The following is a 21,490-nucleotide window of genomic DNA, read 5'->3' on the forward strand; positions in this document are numbered from 1 at the left end:
GCCCGCCCGCCCTACTTTCTCTGCCCCCACATATAGCATGCCACACTTCTTGCTTGGTTTCAGTCACTCAGCATTCCTCTTCACCATCCTCTTCTCTGAAGCTAACTCGGGTAAGACTATGTCTATGAGCAAAGACCAGGGAGCTTAGTCCCTCTATACGGAAAATCAATATTTGTGAAAATATGAAATATATTTTGGCTATTTTTTATATTTCACATTTATTTAGAAATATAAAAAATTGGCCAAACGTATATTTCATATTTACACATATATTAAAACATGTATTTATTTTCTGTATGGCATAAGGAATGAAAGGGAAAGGGGAATCACATACTGCTGAATGTAATGATAATTTACAAGCCTGGTCTCACTAGATGTAACACAGTAAACATAAATCAGGGACTCTCAAATTAGAATGATATGTTACGTATAGTATGGTTACATAAGACAGAAGGTTACTTGTAGGGTGGTTGGTCATGGTGAGTGGGCGTATAACGCGAACATCTAGCAACCCCAAAGGGTGCGGGTTCGAATCTCATCACGACAACTTCAGCGCTTTAGCGGATAAGAAACTACTTACTACTTTTTAGCTACTTTGCAACTACTTAGCATGTTAGCTAAACCTAATCCTAACCTTAACCCTATCTCATAACTCTTTAATTTAACACTAACCTTAACCCTAACTCTAAACTTAACCCTTAACCCAAAGCCTAGCTAACATTAGTGTTAGCCACATAGCCACCTAGCTAATGTTAGCCACAACAAATTGGAATTCGTAACATATATGTTTTGCAAATTCGTAACATATTGTACAAATTGCAATTCGTAACATATTGTAGAAATTGTAATTCGTAACATAGACTCTTAAAAAAAATCGAGAACCTTAAAAGGTTCTTCGGCTGTCACCATAGGAGAACCCTTTGAAGAACCCTTTTAGGTTCAATGTAGAACCCTTTCCACTGAGGCTTCTACATGGAACTCCAAAGGGTTTTACCTGGAACCAAAAAGAGTTCTACCAGGAACCAAAAAGGGTTCTCCTATGGGGACAGCTGAAGAACCCTTTTGGAACCTTTTTTCTATGAGTATGAAATGGGTGACGGACATCCACAAATGAATACATACCATACGAAACGTAACATGTCATACTAATTGGAGTGTTATGGATTTACAGTTTTACTCTATTACGTCTACCCCTGAGTCAAGGTTGAATTTACAGTTTGAGTTGGACTATGACTCCTTCTAGCTCATGTTCAAAGGAGCAGTTGTAAAGCCTGGGGACAACTAAGCTCTAAACACTAGGCTTCTCTGTACAGCATACAGCATTTTGAATAACTTCAACTAGTTTTGAAGAATTTCACAAACTATCTTGAGAACTAGTTCTGGCGCCATTTTTGTGAAGCATGAAACATCGCCCTATATTGATTTGCTGGTGGTGTGACTTTTGTAAAAAAAAATATATACATACAGTATATATTCTTTTTTTTTATCCTCACAGAAGACGCCACCATGGCAAACACGATGGTCATCCAGCAGCCCAAGCCCTTTGTTCAGGCCATTACCTCAAACCAATGGAGCTCCGAAATCTGTGACTGCACCAAGGATATGTCTTCATGTAAGTGTCTGTGTTCGTGTGTGCGTACGAGCATGTTTGTGTGTGTACATATATTGATCATCTTTAAAAACAAGGCCTCTTTTACCGCTCAATTCCATTCAATGGGGGGCAAACTTGTTTCAATCAACAACATAACACATTCGTTTGGAGTTTGGGCTCCCGAGTGGCGCAGCGGTCTAAGACACTGCATCTCAGTGCTAGAGGTGTCACTGCAGTACCTGTTTTGAATCCAGGCTGCATCACATCCGGCTGTGATTGGGAGTCCCATAGGATGGTGCACAATTGGCCCAGTGTTGGCCGGGATAGGCCGTCATTGTAAATAAGAATTTGTTCTTAACTGACTTGCCTGAATAAATAAATGTCAATAAAAAATTATCCCATGGGTAAATCACTGTCATTTCTTGTCCTCTATCTCCCTTTATAGGTTGCTTAGCATTCTGGTGCTTCCCCTGCTTTGCCTGTATAACGGCGAGGGAGGCTGGGGAGTGCCTGTGTCTGCCCCTGCTAAATGGCTTCGGCCTTATCCCCCCCGCCACCATGTCCCTGAGGGTGGGGATCCGCCAGCGCTACGGCATCGAGGTAAGGACACACAGAACGCCATGATCTTGTCTAGAGTCATGACGTTTGGTTTTCTCATTGTTTACTGTTAGCACAAATCAAATCAAAGCAACGTTTATTTATCACGTGCACRGAATACAACAGGTGTAGACCTTACATTGAAATGCTTACTTACAGGCTCTAACCAACAGTGCAAAAAAGGTATTATGTGAACAATAGGTGAGTAAAGAAATAAAAACAACAGTAAAAAGACAGTGAAAAATAACAYTAGCYAGGCTATATACAGTAGCGAGCAGAGGTGTGACCAAGTCATTGTTTTACAAGTCACAAGTAAGTCTTAAGTCTTAGCACTCAAGTCCCAAATCAAGTCTCAAGTCACGACAGGCATGTCCGAGTCAAGTCTCAAGTCAAGAACGTCAAGTATCAAGTCGAGTCTCAAGTCCTAAACCTTGAGTTTCGAGTCCTAAACAAGTCATAATGTGCTCTTCACCAAATGTAATACCAAGAGTAATAGTTAGTATATTACATTTACGCAAATCATGAATGCTTTTAAAATGATCTATATATTTATTACCTTCCAAATAAACTAGATATTTCCATGGAAATACATGGGTAGCCATGAGAAAGACCCCCCCCCCCCAATAGTTATCAACTATCGAGGATCGCTATGGGGCGCAGTAGACTTGTACACAATCGCCCAACCTTAACACAGACACACAGACACGCAAACCGCGCGCACACACACACACATACTTTTTTTCTTTTTCTCCTTTTTTCCTCGCTCTCTCTCTCTGTGTCTAGTTACAGTAGGCTAACGTATGTCAGTGGTTTAAGGAACAGCAGTAACATCAAGCAGGATTTAGGCTACCAACTGCCTAGCCAGTTGTAGCTCAATCTTGMGTGCAATGATCGCGTTCCCGCACTGACTGACTGTGTGGAGGCTCATTGATTTAACAGTACGTTAGCCTACATGATACACTAGTGAAGTAATAAAATATATAGCTGTCTGTCACGCCCTGACCTTAGAGATCCTTTTAATTCTCTATTTTGGTTAGGTCAGGGTGTGACTAGGGTGGGCAATCTAGTTTTCCTATTTCTTTGTTTGCCTGGTATGGTTCCCAATCAGAGGCAGCTGTCTATCGTTGTCTCTGATTGGGGATCATACTTAGGCAGCCTTTTGCCCACTTTAGTTTGTGGGATCTTGATTTTGTATAGTTGCTGTGTAGCCTGCAGAACTTTACGTTCGTTTTGTATTTTGTTGTTTTTTTGGTGTTCATTTTAATAAAAGTAAGATGTTCGCCTACCACGCTGCACCTTGGTCTCCTCATTCAAACGACGAGCGTAACACTGTCGGCTATATTAGCCATGACTTACCATTCTTTGTGCAGCTTCAAATGTCGAACAAAGTTGGAAATTGTTGCGCCTCCGCCTGTAATTTTCTTCCCGCATGTTTTGCAAGTTGCAATCCGTTTTTTGTTGATACAGCGTCGTCTTTATATCCAAAAATAATAATTTGTTGTATCATCTTTCCAAGGGCTCCATCTGAATTCACTCGCCGACGTTCCTCTGCACTGCCACGCACAACTTTTTCTCAGCTGGCACAATTTGATTGGCTGCTGTCCGATTCAAACTGTAATCCGTTAAATGAAGAGTTGATGCGCTGCACACTTTTTTTAATAGCATAATTTTAAATAATTGGGCTTGGGGAAGGTATCAAGTCAGGTCAAGTCATAAGGCTCAAGTCCAAGTCAAGTCACGAGTCATTGGTGTTAAAGTCAAAGTCGAGTGCAAGTCATCATATTTGTGACTCAAGTCTGACTCGAGTCCTAGTCATGTGACTCGAGTCCACACCTCTGGTAACGAGGCTATAACAGTAGCGAGGCTACATACAGACACCGGTTAGTCAGGCTGATTGAGGTAGTATGTACATGTAGATATGGTTAAAGTGACTACGCATATATGATGAACAGAGAGTAGCAGTAGTGTAAAAGAGTGGTTGGCGGGTGGTGGGTGGTGGGACACAATGCAGATTGTGCCAATGTGCCGGAGKACTGGTTGGTCGGGCCAATTGAGGTAGTATGTACATGAATGTATAGAAGAACAAGAGTCATAAGGCTTGGCATGCCTTATGACTAGAGTTTTTCCTGATCACAGGATCTGACCAGAAAAAACTCTGGGCTTCATAGGTCTAGGCCATAATTATTGTTGAAGATGTTGTATTATTTAAACATTTTGTGAAAATAATGCATATGAATACAATGTCCATACAAATTATGTGTATCGCCCAGTTCCTTTGACTGTACATGTGAATGTGTTATATCTCAAAATAGTGTACAACTATCAGTCCCTCCATCTCTCCAGTAATTCATGATCAAATCAAATCAAATTGTATTTGTCACATGCGCCGAATACAAAAGGTGTAGACCTTACATTGAAATGCTTACTTACAAGCCCTTAACCAACAATGCAATTTTAAGAAAAATACCTTAAAAAAGGAAGAAATATAAGTAACAATGTTCACCTCACCTTCTAATCTGATTGCAGAATTCTCCTAACCAGTTCTAATGACCTAGGTTTCAGGAGTACCTGTGGCCCAGACCATGCCCACATTTCTTTTAGAGTACTCAACGTCTGTTTCAATACCTGCATACTGAGGGGGTTGCCTGTGTACCAGTCTGTCTGTGTTAACATTCCTCTCCTTGCCAATCCTAGTCATGCCAATCAATGAGTTGTAATGATAGAACTGATTGGGGACCAGGCTACTCAGGGAGTAATGCATAATGTTCTGAAGATGGCACAGTGCTGAACTCCGATCAGACAGTCTATCTCCGCTAATTGATTCATTGATCCATGCAGTCAGTGTTAACTGATCCTAGATCAGGTGTAATGTGATGTATCTCTGTCTCCTCCCTAAAAGGGCACCATGTGTAATGACTGTGTCTATTCCTTCTTCTGCGGGCCCTGCACCTGGTGTCAAATGTCAAGAGAGATGAAGACCCGCCTCCAACCAGTCACTCTCATCAACCCACATGTAAGATAAGGACAGACCTCGTTCTTCCTCATCCTCTTCTTCGGCATCATGCACCATCATCATCATATATCCCTCCTCTTCATCCTCTTCCTCCTCCACCTTCATAATAGTCATTAGACTAATAATAATCAACATCATCATCATTAGACTCATGTTCATGGAATAGTAACAATACCAAGCCTTATCGCGGACTGCACTTTCTACTACAGGAAGCTGCTGATGGGAGGACGGCTCATAATAATGTCCGGAATGGAGCAAATGGTGTATTTGATACCATTCCATTAATTCCGCTCCAGCCATTACTACGGGCCCGTCCTCCACAATTAAAGGGCCACCAATCTCCTGTGCTTTCTATCCTCTGTTGACTCTTCTATCACCGCTCACTGTCACCAAACTCGTCACCATTGAACGTCACACACGTGTACACCTGTACTGTGAGCCACCCAAAACTGTTCTCCATTCAGTTTCAAGCAGGTCTGCAATAGTATCCTGTTCTTAGGTTGTTCACGTTCACTTCTGCCGTACTGATAGCTGAAATAGTTTACTCTGTATCTGTAAAGGCCCTTTAGATTTTTTGGGGTGTGTGAAAGATGAATGAATATGTATGTATAAATAAGTTTCCAAAACCCTTTTGAAAACTGGACTTTTTTATCTACCACTATGCTAAATGTACAAAACATGTGCAAATGTATTGTAGAAACATATACGAGAGAAATAGGTGTGACACATTTCCAAACAACAAAACATACATTCAGATATATCGTTCATGTTTGCAGTATAAATGTATCTTAATTAATGGTGAATAAATTATTAAAAGATGAGTGTCTGTCCTTTCTCTGTGACGTTAATACAGAGGATACTGTATGTCACTGATATTTAGTGAAGGTGTTGAATCTTATGCAAACCACACACATGCAAATAGTGTTCTATAATTTAGTTCCTGAATGATATGGTTTTTAATGCAACCTCTGGTCCGGAGATACCTATCACAAACCTGGATACAGCCAGGCAGAGCTGTCCATTTCAGGTGAGTATATTTTATTAAGAGTCATAATTCAAGAAAACAGGACTTAGATTGAACATACCCCACTCTTAGAATTATAGGCTGCAATGATTTGTATTTGATGGGGAGACTTATACGTAGACGACATAGACTTATACGTTTTAACATCAGGTTAATGGTGAATACTATATAGACTACAATTTGGAAATAAACAGTACCAGAGTGCACACAGTAGCCTATTGGTTGTTAAGTGATGATTGAAGGGGCTCCACTTGTAAGACGTGAATTAGCCACTTAGAATAGAAGGAAGTGCAGAGCTATTAAAGCGCATTTCGAAGCCAGGTGAAAGATGTGGGGGGGGTATTTCATATTTGATTTCAGCAAGTTGGCATTGGGGAGGCAGAAAGAGCCAAAAGTTAGGAAAAAGTAACAATTCATTGATGTTTGTTGTTGCCTTTTGTTCAGGTTCTTTGTCCTTAGTCGAGTGGCCCGGCCAGTCACCATGGCAACGAGTGTGATAATCAACAACCAACATTCTCAGCCTCCTCAGCCTCAGACACCAGCTTTCATAGCTGTCCACTCTAACCAGTGGGGCACTGGCATTTGTGACTGCTTCGACYACTTGCAAGTCTGTGAGTCTGTCTGTCTATTTGTTTGTCCATTTATCCAGTGTTCAGCGAATCATTCACATTTCTCTGCAAAAATTTGAATTCAGAGTTCACTATTCATTTACATTGTGTATTTCGGAATACCTTATTAAAACATTGTTTTATAAAAAGCACATATGTTATACATTACATTGTTCCGTTTTGACTTACGCCGTGTTTGGAATATTTTGAGACATCAATGGAGTATTATAGCCCATACAGTCAGGTCCATAAATATTTGGACATTGTCCTAAAATAATAATAACTTGGACTTAGTCCAAGTTATTACCACAGCATATTGGAGTTAAAATTAAATAATGAATATGAGCTGAAAGTGCATACTTTCAGCTTTAATTTGAGGTATGCATTTACATCCAAATCGGCTGAACGGTGTAGGAATTACAGCACTTTTTATTTGTGGTCCCCCCCTTTTTAAGGGACCAAAAGTAATTGGACAATTGGCTGCTCAGCTGTTCCATGCCAGGTGTGTGTTATTCCCTCATTAGTTCATTTACAAGTAAGCAGGTAAAAGGTCTAGAGTTGTGTGGCATTTGCATTTGGAATCTGTTGCTGTTAACCCTCAATATGAAGTCCAAAGAGCTGTCACTGCCAGTGAAGCAAGCCATCGTTAGGCTGACAAATCAAAACAAACCCATCAGAGAGATAGCAAAACTTTAGGTGTGGCCAAATCAACCATTTGGTACATTCTTAAAAAGAAAGAACACACTGCTGAGCTCAGGAACACCAAAAGGCCCAGAAGACCAACGGAAAACAAATGTGGTGGATGACAGAATAATTATTTCCCTGATGAAGAGAAACCCCTTCAGTTGGCCAGATCCAGAACACCCTTCAGGAGGTAGGCGTATCTGTGTCAAAGTCAACAATTAAGAGAAGACTAGTAAATAGAGGGTTTACCACAAGATGTAAACCATTGGTAAGCCTCAAAAACAGGAAGACCAGATTAGAGTTTGTCAAAAAAACATCTTAAAAAGCCTGTATAGTTCTGGAACAACATCCTATGGACAGATGAGACAAAGATCAACTTGTACCAGAATGATGGGAAGAGATGCATGGTGGAGGTAATATTATGCCGTGAGCATGTATGGCTACCAATGGAACTGGTTCCTTTGTATTTATTGATGATGTGACTGCTGACAAAAGCAGCAGGATGAATTCTAAAGTGGTTAGGGCTACATTATCTGCTCAGATTCAGCCAAATGTTTCAAAACTAATTTGACGGCACTTCACCGTGCAGATGGACAATGACCCGAAGCATACTGTGAAAGCAACCCAATACTTTTTTAAGGCAAAGAAGTGGAATGTTCTGCAAGGGCCAAGTCAATACCCTGACCTGAATCCAAATAAGCATGCATTTCACTTGTTGAAGCCAAAATTGAAGGCAGAATTCCCCAATAACAAGCAGGAACAGACAGCTGCAGTAAAGGCCTGGCATCGCCAGGGAAGAATGTCTACCGATGTCTATCGGTTCCAGACTTCAGGCAATCATTGACTGCAAGAGATTTCCAACCAAGTATTAAAACTCACAATTTAATTTATGATTATGTTAGTTTGTCCAATTACTTTTGAGCCCCTAAAATTGGGGAGTTATGTATAAAAATAGTTCTAATTCCTACACGGTTCATACAATCATTTTTACAAAACCCTTAAATTAAAGATGAAAGTCTACACTTAAAACACATCTTGATTGTTTCCTTTCAAATCCATTGTGGTGGTGTGCAGAGCCAAAATTATGCAAATTGTGTCACTGTCCAAATACATATGGACCTGACTGACAGCGTTACTAGCCACTAATCAAAGTGAGTGAGATAAGTGTCGTAATCAGTGTTAACAGATCTCTTCCCTGACCTGCGCTTTGCGACCCTATGATCAGGCTGTTTTGCCTGCTGGTGCTTCCCCTGTTTCGCCTGCACCACCACCTCAGAGTTCGGAGAGTGTTTCTGTCTCCCCATGCTGGACATCTTATGGTCCTCCACCCAGCTGGTAGGGGTGCCAACCTGCACTCCTCCTGTGTCCATGTCCATGAGGGTGGCTGTACGTAACCGCTATGGCATTCAGGTGGGTTAACGAATGTCGAACTGAACGCCTGAATAAAGAAACTAGACAAGGAAGACTGTTAGAGTAGGCCTACAGACTGTGTAAACGTGAGGCAGTACATACAACACAACAAATTTAAAAAAGAAAAGAAAATTGTCACATACACGTGTTTAGCAGATGTTGTTGCGGGTGTAGTGAAATGCTTGTATTTCTGGCTCCAAAAGTGCAGTAATATCTAACAAGTAATATCAAACAATAAACACAAATCTAAAGTAAAGGAATGGAATTAAGAATATATAAATATTTGGGCGAGCAATGTCAGAGCGGCATAGAGTAAGATACAGAAGAATAGGATAGAATACAGTATATACATATGAGATGAGTAATGCTAAATATATAAACATTATTAAAGTGGCCAGTGATTTCAGGTCTATGTATATAGGGCAGCAGCCTATAATGTGTTAGTGATGGCTATTTAACAATCTGACCTTGAGATAGAAGCTGTCTTTCAGTCCCTCAGTCCCCGCTTTGATGCACCTGTACTGACCTTGTCTTCTGGATGATATCGGGGTGAACAGGCAGTGGCTCGGGTGGTTGTTGTTGTCCTTGATGATCTTTTTGGCCTTCCTGTGACATCGGGTACTGTAGGTGTCCTGGAGGGCAGGTAGTTTGCCCCCGGTGATGCGTTGGACAGACCGCACCACCCTCTGGAGAGCCCTGCGGTTGCGGGTGGTGCAGTTGCCGTACCAGGCGGTGATACAACCCGACAGGATGCTCTCAATTGTGCATCTGTAAAAATTTGTGAGGGTTTTTGGTGCCAAGCCAAATTTCTTCAGCCTCCTGAGAGCTTCTGTCCAGTTAATACAACAGCTCGGTAGTCTATGTAATCATACAGTATCCCAGGTTTGAAACCTCTGCTGATACCTCATTGCAAGTAAAAACAAAATCCTGGGTGGAACATTCCCAGAATCAGGCAGGCATAAGCAAGAAATCCAAGAATCATCCAAATTGGTATTTCTAGAAAAACAGGGAATTTTGGGATCATAATCGTGTCTATATGTGTGTTCAGGGTGACATGATGGCGGACTGTGTGTACTCCACCTTCTGCAACGTCTGCTCCTGGTGCCAGATGGCCAGGGAGATCAAGAGACGCAGACAGACCTTCACCGTCATCAACGCACAGCCCACCATGCTGCCCGGTCAGCCCATGTTGATGGCCTCCCAGCCTGGGGTCATCACATCACAGCCTATGATCACCTCTGCCCCTCAGGCCATCTTGAGCACTAGATTCATGTAACCTTTGACCCAAGACACAGAAACCTCACTGGGTTAGCCACGCCCTCTGGTGGTGATTTCATAGAGGTGATGTAATGGAGGTGACGCACAATGTATAGACGTATAAGACTTGAGGCATTGGAATTCAAATCTTGCACAATTCCAGCATTTACTGTACATAAGGATAGCTGTGAAATGTAAGTATCTACTCTTTTAACTATGTCAATCACCCAATGCAGATTGTTATATAATAATGAACATTTGGTGGGTGCCTATATTTGTCCTATTTCACATGTGCAAGTGTGTATTGTATACATGTGTGAATTGGAAATGTATTTTTTGCATATCCCAACTCCCCCTGAGACACCCTCTGAGAGTGGGGTCACGGCCAGGGTCTGCCATTATCAACGGCGACCCTGGAGCATTTAGGATTAAGTGCCTTGCTCAAGGGCACATCGATTTACACGATGTGACGTAAGTAAGCCTTCTGTTACCTTGAGAGCCAGACAGTTGTTAATGTCTGTGGATAAGGCCAGTATCAGAGGGAGAGAGAGAGGGGGAGAGAGGTTGAGTGAGAGGGTGACAGAGGGGAAGGCTGTAGCCCTCTCTGATAGGACTGTGCTAACAGTCACAGTGACACATGTTCATCATTAAAGCTCAGGTTTATTTTTACACTGCTGTGACCTCCCTCCGTCTCTCCCTCTGACTTTACAAAACAGTAAAGAACATTATTGTACATTAGGGAAGAGAGGAGTCCATCTCTAATGTCATGGATGTAATGTTGAATATGTTACTGTATGGTCTTATTGCATTTAAAAATGAAAACATCATCTATACAAAGATAATGTTAATGTGAACAGTTGCTTTGCCTGAAACGTGTATATTCTTAGTTAAACTCAATAAACATTTAACGAAACAAGTATTTTCCAGTCTGCTTATGAAAATGTTACAATATATTACACATCAAGTTAACAGTTAACAAGCTCACTCCAGCTTGGTCTTTCTCCTGGAGCTCCTGCAGCACAGTCTGCTGCAGACAGAAACTGAGGCCCAGAGAGAGACCCCGCTGAGGGCCAGGAGCAGCGTCGCCACATCCAAGCTGTGGTTGGAGTACCAGGACATGCTGTAGGCTTCGGTGTGCAGGTGGGACGACGTTCCTCATCACGTACTCAAACCAGAAGGTGGCGCTGGCGAGAGGGGACAGGGGCGTGTTGCGGTACAGGCCAAAGATCTTCTGCATTCTGTGGCAGTAGGAGGGATTCTCCAGGATGTCCCTTAGGGCCTCCAGGAAGTCCACTGTGGTGAGAGTGGCAGCCTCCAGACATTGAGGAGGAGCGGCAGGCCCAGCACAGGGACCCCATTGTAGATGGCCTCTTCCAGGCCATTGGTGCCTCCGTGAGCCACGACGCAGGTTTTGGGTTGGCCCAGGAGGTTGCTCTGGGGGAGCCAGTCCAGTAGCAGGGTGTTGTTCCCCAGGGAAGAGGGTCTTCCTCCCAGGAACCTCCACACCACCTTGTGGGGCAGCAGGGCAAAGGCTTGGGCCACCGCCTCGGTCACCTCCTTATGCAGGGTGGACACCAGCATTCCCAGAGACATGACCACCACCACGTGCTCTGCATGAAGGCCCCTAAGGCCTCCAGGTCAGCAGGGAGCGGCCTGGCCGGACGATACTAGAAGCCCCCCATATAGACCACGTTGGGCATGGTGGGCCACAGGAACTCAAAGACAAAGTCCACCTGCATCAGCCACACGTCTGCTGAGCGCTGCATGGAGAGCAAGTCAGCAGCAGAGGGGAAGTGACATTTGAGCAGGTTGGCGTACCAATGGTTAACAAAGAAATATTGCGCCACCACACTATAGACATAATGCAACACGTTTCTGGTTCTCTAGAGGAAGTCCATGTGGTCAGAGAGCTCTTTGCCCGACACGAGGACGTAGGACAGTGGCGAGGGAGCGAAGGCGAAGTGACCCTCTCCCYTGTTGATCCAGGGCAGGTTGAAGACCAGAAGCAGACGGAGGTAGTTGGCCAGGAGGATCCATGTGGGCAGAGCAGGATCAGTCGGCACCAGGTCAAACCGAGCATCCCAGAGCCAAGCCATGAACGCTGGATCACCATGAATGCTGTATCATCTGCGCCAGAACGTCCGCTCTGGCGCAGACCTTGTGGCCTGTCGGCTGCATGGATGTGATCTCGTACTGATGGTGGAGGACTGCAGGAAGGGCGGCAGCGTCCTGATTCCCAGAATCCTTTGCAGCATCTTGTCATGGAAGTTCTTGTCCACCTCGTCCTCCAGCATGAGGACGGTGATGGAGCTGTAGAGAGGGAACTTCTGGGAGATGTACCAGCTCTTGGCAGAGCGCAGCATGGTGAGGTCGTGACCTCGGGAGTGGAGCTCATGGATGATGACCTCCATGTTGACCCAGTGGCTGACATCCACTGGGACCACCAGGATCTTCCTACTGCCGGCGCTACAGTGGCAACCATTGCCGGGCGATAGAATCAGGAAGTAAAGAGCAGCCAAGAAAGGAGATGTCACTCTTATCATCATAGCTGTCTGTGGAGAAGTCATATGGCCTTGATTAAGGAGGTCCAATCCCACAAAACAAATAAAGAACATGTGTGTAAACCAGAGCCAGCTCTGGTGTGACTCATGTTTTTTAATGTTTTTTTATTTAACCTTTATTTAACTAGGCAAGTCAGTTATTTACAATGACAGCCTACCGGTGAACAGTGGGTTAACTGCCTTGTTCAGGGGCAGAACGACAGATTTTTACCTTGTCAGCTTGGGGATTCGATCCAGCAACCTTTTGCTCTAACCACTAGGCTACCTGCTCCATGTGAGCTAATGCGAGCTAGGACTTTAGACGAGACTCTACAATACTTATTAAAGTGTGGTAATCCATCAACAAACAGAAAGTGTTGTATTATTTAATAAAACTCAGAAAGCAGGCTACTGAAATACCATTACAGCCCAACTTCACTAAAGTCCATAGTGAACTTTAGTTTAATGAACCTTAATAACACTGTCCTGGTAACAACACAGTTAAGGCGATTAGGTTGGATATGCTCTACAGAGGGGGCATTGTATCATATCGGTCTGCTTGGTCTGCTAGAGAGCCAGAGGCAGGGGACTGGAATATTAAGTAGTGAAAGGCTTCATGGATCCTGATCCATGACATGGAATATAAAATATAGACTTGCAAAGTTTACATGTAGAACAATGAATATATATATATATCAATCTGCGTTCCCAAACTCCACACGCTCTGTTCTTTGCAGAGTGCAAAGGTAGTGTTGCAGTATTCTATTTGCATTGACAGAGGTACAGATGGTTTGATACACTGAGTGTACAAAACATTAGGAACACCTTCCTAATATTGAGTTGCACCCCATTTTGCCCTCAGAACAGCCTCAATTCYTCGGGGCATGGCCTCTACAAGGTGTGTTAAGCATTCCACAGGGATGCTGGCCGATGTTGACGCCAATGCTTCCCACAGTTGTGTCAAGTTGGTTGGATGTCCTTTGGGTGGTGTACCATTCTTGATACACACGGGAAACTGTTGAGGGTGAAAAACCCAGCAGTGTTGCAGTTCTTGACACCGGTGCGCCTGGCACCTACTACTCACCTTCCAACAGGACAACGACCTTAAGCACACAGCCAAGACAACGCAGGAATGGCTTCGGGACAAGTCTCTGAATGTCCATGAGTGGCCCAGCCAGAGCCCGGATTTGAACGCAATCTAACATCTTTGGAAAGACCTGAAAAAAGTTGTGACGCGATGCTCCCCATCCAACTTGACAGAGTTTGAGAGGATCTGCAGAGAAGAATGTGAGAAAGTCCGCAAATATACAGTAGGTGTGCCAAGCTTGTAGTGTCACACCCAAGAAGACTCAAGGCTGTAATCACTGCCAAAGGTGCTTCAACAAAGTACTGAGTAAAGGGTCTAAATACTTATGTAAAATGTAAAATTGAAGTATTAAAAAAAATAAGAAAAATAGCTGAAATGTCTAAACTTGTTTTTTCTTTGTCATTACGGGTATTGTGTGTAGATRGATGAGGATATATATATATGTGTTTATCCATAATGCTGTAATGAAACAAAATGTGGAAAAAGTCAAGGGGTCTGAATACTTTCCGAATGCACTGTAGCGCCAGAGAACAACACAGACAGTGAAACATCGACATACAGTGACACATTCAATACCGCCTTGCACACTCTTGCCTGCATCTAGCTGATCTAGGGTGAAATCATTAGTCCAACAGTTGCAAACAAGTGTTTCTATTGGACAAATTCTGGTATGTTTATCCCCATTTCGTTCCGTTTGCTTCTGTTTAAGAAACGTTTTCAACAGAATCGGCGGAATGAATACACCCCTGATCACAAGTAAACACAGTTCACTTTCATAGCAGCCACGTTGTATTCCTTCTCGCATCAATGCACTCTCCTCCTCTCACCTTTTCCCTTCGCTTGTGGATTTCAATGCACAACACTCCAGCTGTATGTGACCAGGCCAAAAAAAAAGTTTTTTTGCCTGGCCAAACCATATCATAACTGCTACACACATCCTACATCATTGTCACCATATTAGCTGAAGTAACATCATAGTAAACATATCTAATAGAACTTACACGTTAGTAAACCCACTACAATCACCTAGTAACATTAGTGTACAGTCAGTAAGCAGTTCAGTATGCAGTTTAGCAGTTACACCGGCAGGCCCCGGTGGCAATAAATTTGTCAAACCAAAAGCTTACCTTGACTTGGAAGAGTTCCAGTGTTGTGTTGGATAGTCATAGCCAGCTAGCTAACATAGCATCCCTCTGTTTGAGCCGGGTGTTTGAGTAGCCTAAACTAGCTAGCTAGCTGCATTTGCTAGCTAAGTACATGTTAAGTGAAAGTGAATACATTTTCGAATAAATGAATTTGTTCAAAACTGTTAAACCATTGTCTTTCTCTCCCTTTAAGTCAACTACTCACCACATGTTATGCACTGCAGTGCTAGCTAGCTGTAGCTTATGCTTTCAGTACTTCTCTGATCCTTTGACTTGAAGGACAAGATGTCAGTTCATGCTGCAAGAGCTCTGTTAGGTTGGAGGATGTCTCCGGAAGTTGTCAAATGGAGGGGGGTGAGAACCATGAGCCTCCTAGGTTTTGTATTGAAGTCAATGTACCCAGAGGAGGACGGAAGCTAGCTGTCCTCTGGCTGTTTTAATGAATTATTTGGTGACGTGAATATATTTAGTGTAGTTTTATCTAGAAAGGATAACTTTTTCAATGTTTTACTATTTTATTTTCATAAAATTCACTGAGGAGGATGGTCGTCCCCTTCCTCCTCTGAGGAGCCTCCACTGGTTCAAAGGCAATAAAATATTTTTTACCTTGGCAATTCACTCTCTTAATGGCACACATACAGTACACACTCCATGTATCAATAGTCTCAGGGCTTAAAACGCCTCCTTTAACCTGCCTCCTCCCCTTCATCTACAATGATTGAAGTGGATTTAACAGGTGACATCAATACGGGATCAAAACTTTCACCTGGATTTACCTGGTCATGTTTTGTACATTTTGACATTTCTTTCGTATAGAGAATTGACCTGAAAGTCTCACCTATGTGATGTTGGGTTGAACAAAGTAATTAGAGAGATTCCACATAGATTTTGCCGTCATGTAGGTACTGTTTCGCTCTTCTGTCCATGGCTGGAGTGTCCTTGTTGCTGTGCACATAGTCTGCTGTGCACATAGTTGGTCAAGGTCCATTTAGAACAACACCCTGTGTCACCTTTAACCATGTTGTTCTTTGCTCTGTGTTAACGTTTGCTATCATGCTAAACTGAACCCTACTGTGCTGGCTCGGATGTTTTCTTTTCACATTGTCCTTTCCAGTAACTATAGTATGGTGGACGCGTAACCTGGCAAGTAGGCCTACAGTGCAGCTTGGCTTGGCTCAGCTTGGCTCAGTAGAGTGAAAAAGGTATTTGTGTATGCAATATCTTAGACATCTTGCCAGTCAGACATTTAACTTTGAAACGGCATTGTTCCTTAGATATTTAAGTCATTGCTGTGTATAGATGATGAAATAGAGCTGTGAGTCATAAGACACAAATTTGACTTGACAACATTTTTACAACTTTGCACTTTATTGAACATGAAATGGATAACCGTGATGGCTGACTCAGACATTAGCAGTGATAGTTCAACGACGTCTGTAAATACCCCTCCATACAATTTGATCTTCAATTATGACTTGCTAAATTGTGATATAGTATGCTAAAATGAACGGATCTAGTAAAATAGTAACTAAATATTAATTGGGAATTCAATTTCTTTCATACTGCATTTCCTCAATCAGCGTACACATATCTTTGAGGTACCAGTAGGCCTACAGATATAGTAACTGCATAAATTAAACATCTTTATGGTCTACAACTTCTACAATGGTTCTCAGTGAAACAGTTAAAACCATAAAAAGCTTTCTAATGGCTTCCATGTGAAATAAACAAAACACTCAAAGTTGATTCTTATTAAATGGGCAACCCTACAAATCCCTTCCACCGTGGGGGGCGAGGAGCTCAATGTTCTTTACCCGGCTGCTTAGAATACAAACTGTCCCCCAGGATGTCCGAACACGGCATTCCTCCCTCATCTTCCTTATCTAACTCAGAGGAGGAGTTAGTTGGTTGTTTGTTGGTGTGATGCTTGATTATAAAAAACAGTCAATCTGGGATCTCGTGTATTAACTAGCGACGAGGAAGAGGACAAGGGACACGGACAGTCTTTGTGTTACAGGTCACAGTGAGTTTATCATGTCTTTCACTAAACACTAACTGCGCTTCTCAGTGAAAGTGAGACTGGCTATCCGTGCACACTGCTGCTACATTGATATGATGAGAGTGCACTTGAAGAGGTAGGAGATAGATATATTGTATCTCACTATATGTTTTGTAAATTTGGATTACCATAGTTTCTATTGCCTTGTTAGGCAAAAACATCACATAGTTACCATATATTGTTGTAGTAAAAAATATTTGAATAAGAATCTTTCAAAAAGAAACCAACATGCATGCATTTTGCTTTACGGAAAGATGTACATTTTTAAACTGATCATTTTTCAACTGGATATTAGCATAAAATATGATAAAAGGCTGGACGCTCCATGACTTTTAGAGATAATGAAATAACCACACAACCATAATAATCATCCAAAGTAATATACTGAATTGAGGGGAATAATTTCTAAATGATGCACAGAATACTGTGAGAGTGGAGCCAGTTGATGCTGATGGATTCTAGTTCAGAACCCTGTGTAAACCTCCTGTACATCAACAGACTATCAACAGCTTAATGTGAAATAGACACAAATTACTTATTTTAAATTCGTGACAGGCACATGAAAAAGTCCACTTTTCGTGTGTATTAGACAATTTTCATCCCAACATTACACAATTTTCTTTCTTCATAATGCATTTGTGTACATTACACAAATTTCAATTTGTTGTGGCTAACGTTAGCTAGGCTAGCTAGGTGTCTAATGTTAGCTAGGAAAGCTAGGGGGTTAACGTTAGCTAGGCTAGGGGTTAAAGTGAGGTAACCTGCTGGCTAAGTAGTTAAAGGGTTAAGGTTAGTGTTAAGGTTAGGAGTTAGGTTAAAGGGTTAAGGTTAGGGTTATGGGAAGGGTTAGCTAACATGCTAAGTAAATGCAAAGTTGATAATTAGCTAAAATGCCAAAGTTTTCCGTGATGAGATTCAAACACACAACCGTTGGGTTGCTAAACGTTCACATTATACAGCCATCTTTTCTGTCATAAGTAACCTAATGTCTTTATCTGTGCAATGTATACAAAAGTGTACTACACAAAACATATACTTTTTCATGTGCCTGTCACGAATTTCCAATAAGCAATTTGTGTCTATTTCACAATAATCTGTGATACTGGGTTGAGTACATGGTGTTCTATAGTCTAACTGATGTCTTGCAGCAGGGACGGGCAGCAGATAAACATGATTAACCAATGACCTGTGGTGAGGTCAGTAGCTGGGTAAGCACTGGCTATTATCAAAGCCAGATTTACTCACAAATAAACAAAGTTCACCATACAACATATAACTTCAACAACCATAGTGACATAGGCTATTATTAACTGATATTGACAAACAATTCTCACCAAATGTAAATACCAATGTAGCCAAGATACTCAAGCAATAGCCTCTGATGGCTTCTGACACACTGCTCAACTCAGCTCAGTCATAGACCAATGTATCATCAACAGTTACAACTGATAGGTGGCACTAAAAGACCAATTTATAGACACATTTCATCTGAAGAATTCACAATGCAAACTCCATAGCATTTCACAACTGATTTACAATTATTCCAATGTGCGGCGCAAGCAAACACACAATAATTGTACTATGTGAAATATGCTTAAACTCTTATAGTGCATTCGGAAAGTATTCAGACCCCTTCACTTTTTCCACATTTTTGTTGTTACAGCCTTATTCTAAAATTGATTCAATATTTTTTTGCACCTCAATCTACACACAATATAATGACAAATCAAAAACTAGTTTCTAGACATTTTTGCAAATGTATTTAAAATTAAAAACTTAAATATAAAATTTACATAAGTATTCAGACCCTTTACTCAGTACTTTATTGAAGCACATTTGGCAGCGATTACAGCCTTGAGTCTTCTTAGGTATGACACTACAAGCTTGGCACACCTGTATTTGGGGAGTTTCTCCCATTCTTCTCTGCAGATCCTCTCAAGCTCTGTCAGGTTGGATCGGGAACGTCAGCTGCACAGCTATTTTCAGGTCTCTCCAGAGATGTTCGATCGGGTTCAAGTCCTGGCTCTGACTGGGCCTCTCAAGGACATTTAGAGACTTGTCCCAAAGCCACTCCTGCTGTCTGCTTAGGGTCGTTGTCCTGTTGGAAGGTGAACCTTTGCCCCAGCCTGAGGTCCTGAGCGCTCTGGAGCAAGTTTTCATCAAGGATCTCTCTGTACTTTGCTCCATTCATCTTTCCCTCGATCCTGACTAGTCTCCCCCTGCCACTGAAAAACATCCCCACAGCATGATGCTGCCACCACCATGCTTAACCGTAGGGATGGTGCCAGGTTTCCTCCAGATGTGACGCTTAGAATTCAGGCCAAAGAGTTCAATCTTGTTTTCATCAGACCAAAGAATCTTGTTTCTCATGGTCTGAGAGTCCTTTAGGTGCCTTTTTGCAATCTCTAAGCGGGCTGCCATGTTCATTTTACTGAGGAGTGGCTTCCGTCTGGCCACTCTACCTTAAAGGCCTGATTGGTGGAGTACTGCAGAGATGGTTGTCCTTCTGGAAGGTTCTCCCATCTCCACAAAGGAACTCTAGAGCTCTGTCAGAGTGACAATCGGGTTCTTTGTCACCTCCCTGACCAAGGCCCTTCTCCTCCAATTGCTCAGTTTGGCCGGGCGGCCAACTCTAGGAAGAGTCTTGGTGGTTCCAAACTTCTTCCAATTATGAATGATGGAGGCCACTGTGTTCTTGGGGACCTTCAATGCTGCAGACATTTTTGGCAACCGGACAATTCCTTTGACCTCATGGCTTTGTTTTTGCTCTGACATGCACTGTCAACTTTGGGACCTAATATAGACAGGTGTGTGCCTTTCAAATCATGTCCAATCAATYGAATTTACCACAGGTGGAATCCAATCAAGTTGTAAAAATATCTCAAGGATGATAAATGGAAACAGGATGCACCTCAGCTCAATTTCGAGTCTCATAGCAAAGGGTCTGAATATTTATGTAAATTATGTATTTTCTTTTATACATCTTTTTTTTAAACATTTCTAAAAACCTCTTTTTGCTTTGTCATGGGGTATTGTGTGTAGATTGATGAGGATTTTTTATCTATTTAATCAATTTTAGAACAAGGCTGTAACGTAACAAAATGTGGAAAAAGTGAAGGGTAGACCTAAATGAATACTTTTCAAGTGGACTTTATATCATAAATAAGGTTTGAACAAATATTCCATGTCAAAATGTTTAAATGATAAAAAAATGCAGGTCAAAGCGTCAAAAAACTGTTCCATTAAAATGAAATTCTAGCTTGATAAATCAAATGCATTCAAAGGGATGTTGTCTATTCTCATGATTCAACAGAAGCATAATCCACAAATTGCAAAGGAACATGGATTTACGTCTACCTTTACCTTTAAATGAAGTCCATTTGTCAGTCCTTCCCTCTCAGTGACAACAGAAGCAAATGTCCATTATTTTATTCTGCATGCACACAGCAGGGAAGCCACACATGTAGAATGGGTGTACTGCAGTTAGTCACATCCATTTTGTAGAAGCCAAGGCTCAGGCACCCATAAAGTGGCTGGAGAAGTCCCATTCCCACTGTATATACAAAGCAAAAGTACATGCCCAAGATGTCTAAAAGTCAGGGTAAAAACTGTGAATTTGTTATGATATTTCAAACAAGTCTACAGTGCAGTACTCACTGTTCGTCTGCCCGACAGCTAGCAATGAGGGAGATGGTGGTTGCCTTGACTGTCATGAAATAAGCTACGTGTTGTATGCTGCCTCTGTCTGGTCTTAACTTTCATTATATTTGATGTTCCACTCTTCGAACCCTGCAAAGGGCACATTACATGATGATTCCAACGTTGAAAATGATTTGAGGCATCCATTTGTCAGGTTGTTTCTGCTAGCTACAGTTGAAGTCGGAAGTTTACATACACGTTATCTAAGTTTATATGTATTTGGCTTTCACAATTCCTGACATTTAATCCAAGTAAAAAATCCCTGTCTTAAGTCAGTTAGGATCACCACTTTGTTTTAAGAATGTGAAATGTCAGAATAATAGTAGAGAGAATTATTTCTTTCAGCTTTTATTTCTTTCATCACATTCCCAGTGGGTCAGAAGTTTACATACACTCAATTAGCATTTGGTAGCATTGCCTTTAAATTGTTTAACTTGGGTCAAACGTTTCGGGTAGCCTTCCACAAGCTTCCCACAATAAGTTGGGTGAATTTTGGCCCATTCCTCCTGACAAAGCTGGTGTAACTGAGTCGGGATTGTAGGACTCCTTGCTCGCACATGCTTTTTCAGTTCTGCCCGCAACTTTTCTATAGGATTGAGGTCAGGGCTTTGTGATGGCCACTCCAATACCTTTACTTTGTTGTCCTTAACTTCTTAGAGCTAGGGGTCAGAATATATATATWTTTTTTTAAATAACGTGCCCAACGTAAACGGACATTTTCTCTGGCCCAGATCGTAGAATATGCATATAATTTACAGATTAGGATAGAAAACACT

General features: G+C 42.0%; 3 protein-coding genes, 1 long non-coding RNA gene and 1 pseudogene across 7 annotated transcripts in view; 3 read left to right on the forward strand and 2 right to left on the reverse strand.

Annotated features, from left to right (window-relative positions):
• Positions 1-6,022, forward strand: LOC111960255 (cornifelin homolog B-like). The gene is made up of 4 exons (XM_023982179.2): positions 1-110; positions 1,496-1,612; positions 2,037-2,191; positions 5,088-6,022. Exons 1-4 carry the CDS (start codon positions 38-40, stop codon positions 5,208-5,210), a joined length of 468 nt encoding a protein of 155 aa, XP_023837947.1. The 5' UTR covers positions 1-37; the 3' UTR covers positions 5,211-6,022.
• LOC139023862 (uncharacterized) lies at positions 5,547-15,905 on the reverse strand. The gene is made up of 2 exons (XR_011475067.1): positions 15,795-15,905; positions 5,547-10,204 (listed from the first exon to the last, which is right to left on the reverse strand). It is a non-coding gene; the product is annotated as an uncharacterized lncRNA (long non-coding RNA).
• LOC111960254 (uncharacterized) lies at positions 6,146-11,074 on the forward strand. Its single transcript, XM_023982178.2, has 4 exons — positions 6,146-6,228; positions 6,670-6,836; positions 8,743-8,927; positions 9,976-11,074. The coding sequence occupies exons 1-4, from the start codon at positions 6,146-6,148 to the stop codon at positions 10,201-10,203; spliced, it is 663 nt and encodes a 220-aa protein (XP_023837946.1). The 3' UTR covers positions 10,204-11,074.
• On the reverse strand, positions 11,143-13,186 carry LOC111960252 (UDP-glucuronosyltransferase 2B31-like; annotated as a pseudogene).
• The window catches only part of ugt5g1 (UDP glucuronosyltransferase 5 family, polypeptide G1), a 12,464-nt gene continuing 6,632 nt past the window's right edge, over positions 15,659-21,490 (forward strand). Inside the window, exon 1 of one of the 4 annotated variants that reach the window (XM_023982176.2) lies at positions 15,659-15,735. In XM_023982176.2, coding sequence (XP_023837944.2) covers positions 15,671-15,735 — 65 coding nt within the window. In that variant the 5' untranslated portion in view covers positions 15,659-15,670. Of the gene's footprint in view, positions 15,736-15,991; positions 16,159-16,796; positions 17,092-21,490 lie in introns of those variants that run through there. The other 3 variants (XM_023982174.2, XM_023982172.2, XM_023982173.2) reach the window with 3 other exon arrangements.

Source organism: Salvelinus sp. IW2-2015, linkage group LG37, assembly GCF_002910315.2.
Source record: "Salvelinus sp. IW2-2015 linkage group LG37, ASM291031v2, whole genome shotgun sequence".
Taxonomy (NCBI): Eukaryota; Metazoa; Chordata; class Actinopteri; order Salmoniformes; family Salmonidae; genus Salvelinus; species Salvelinus sp. IW2-2015.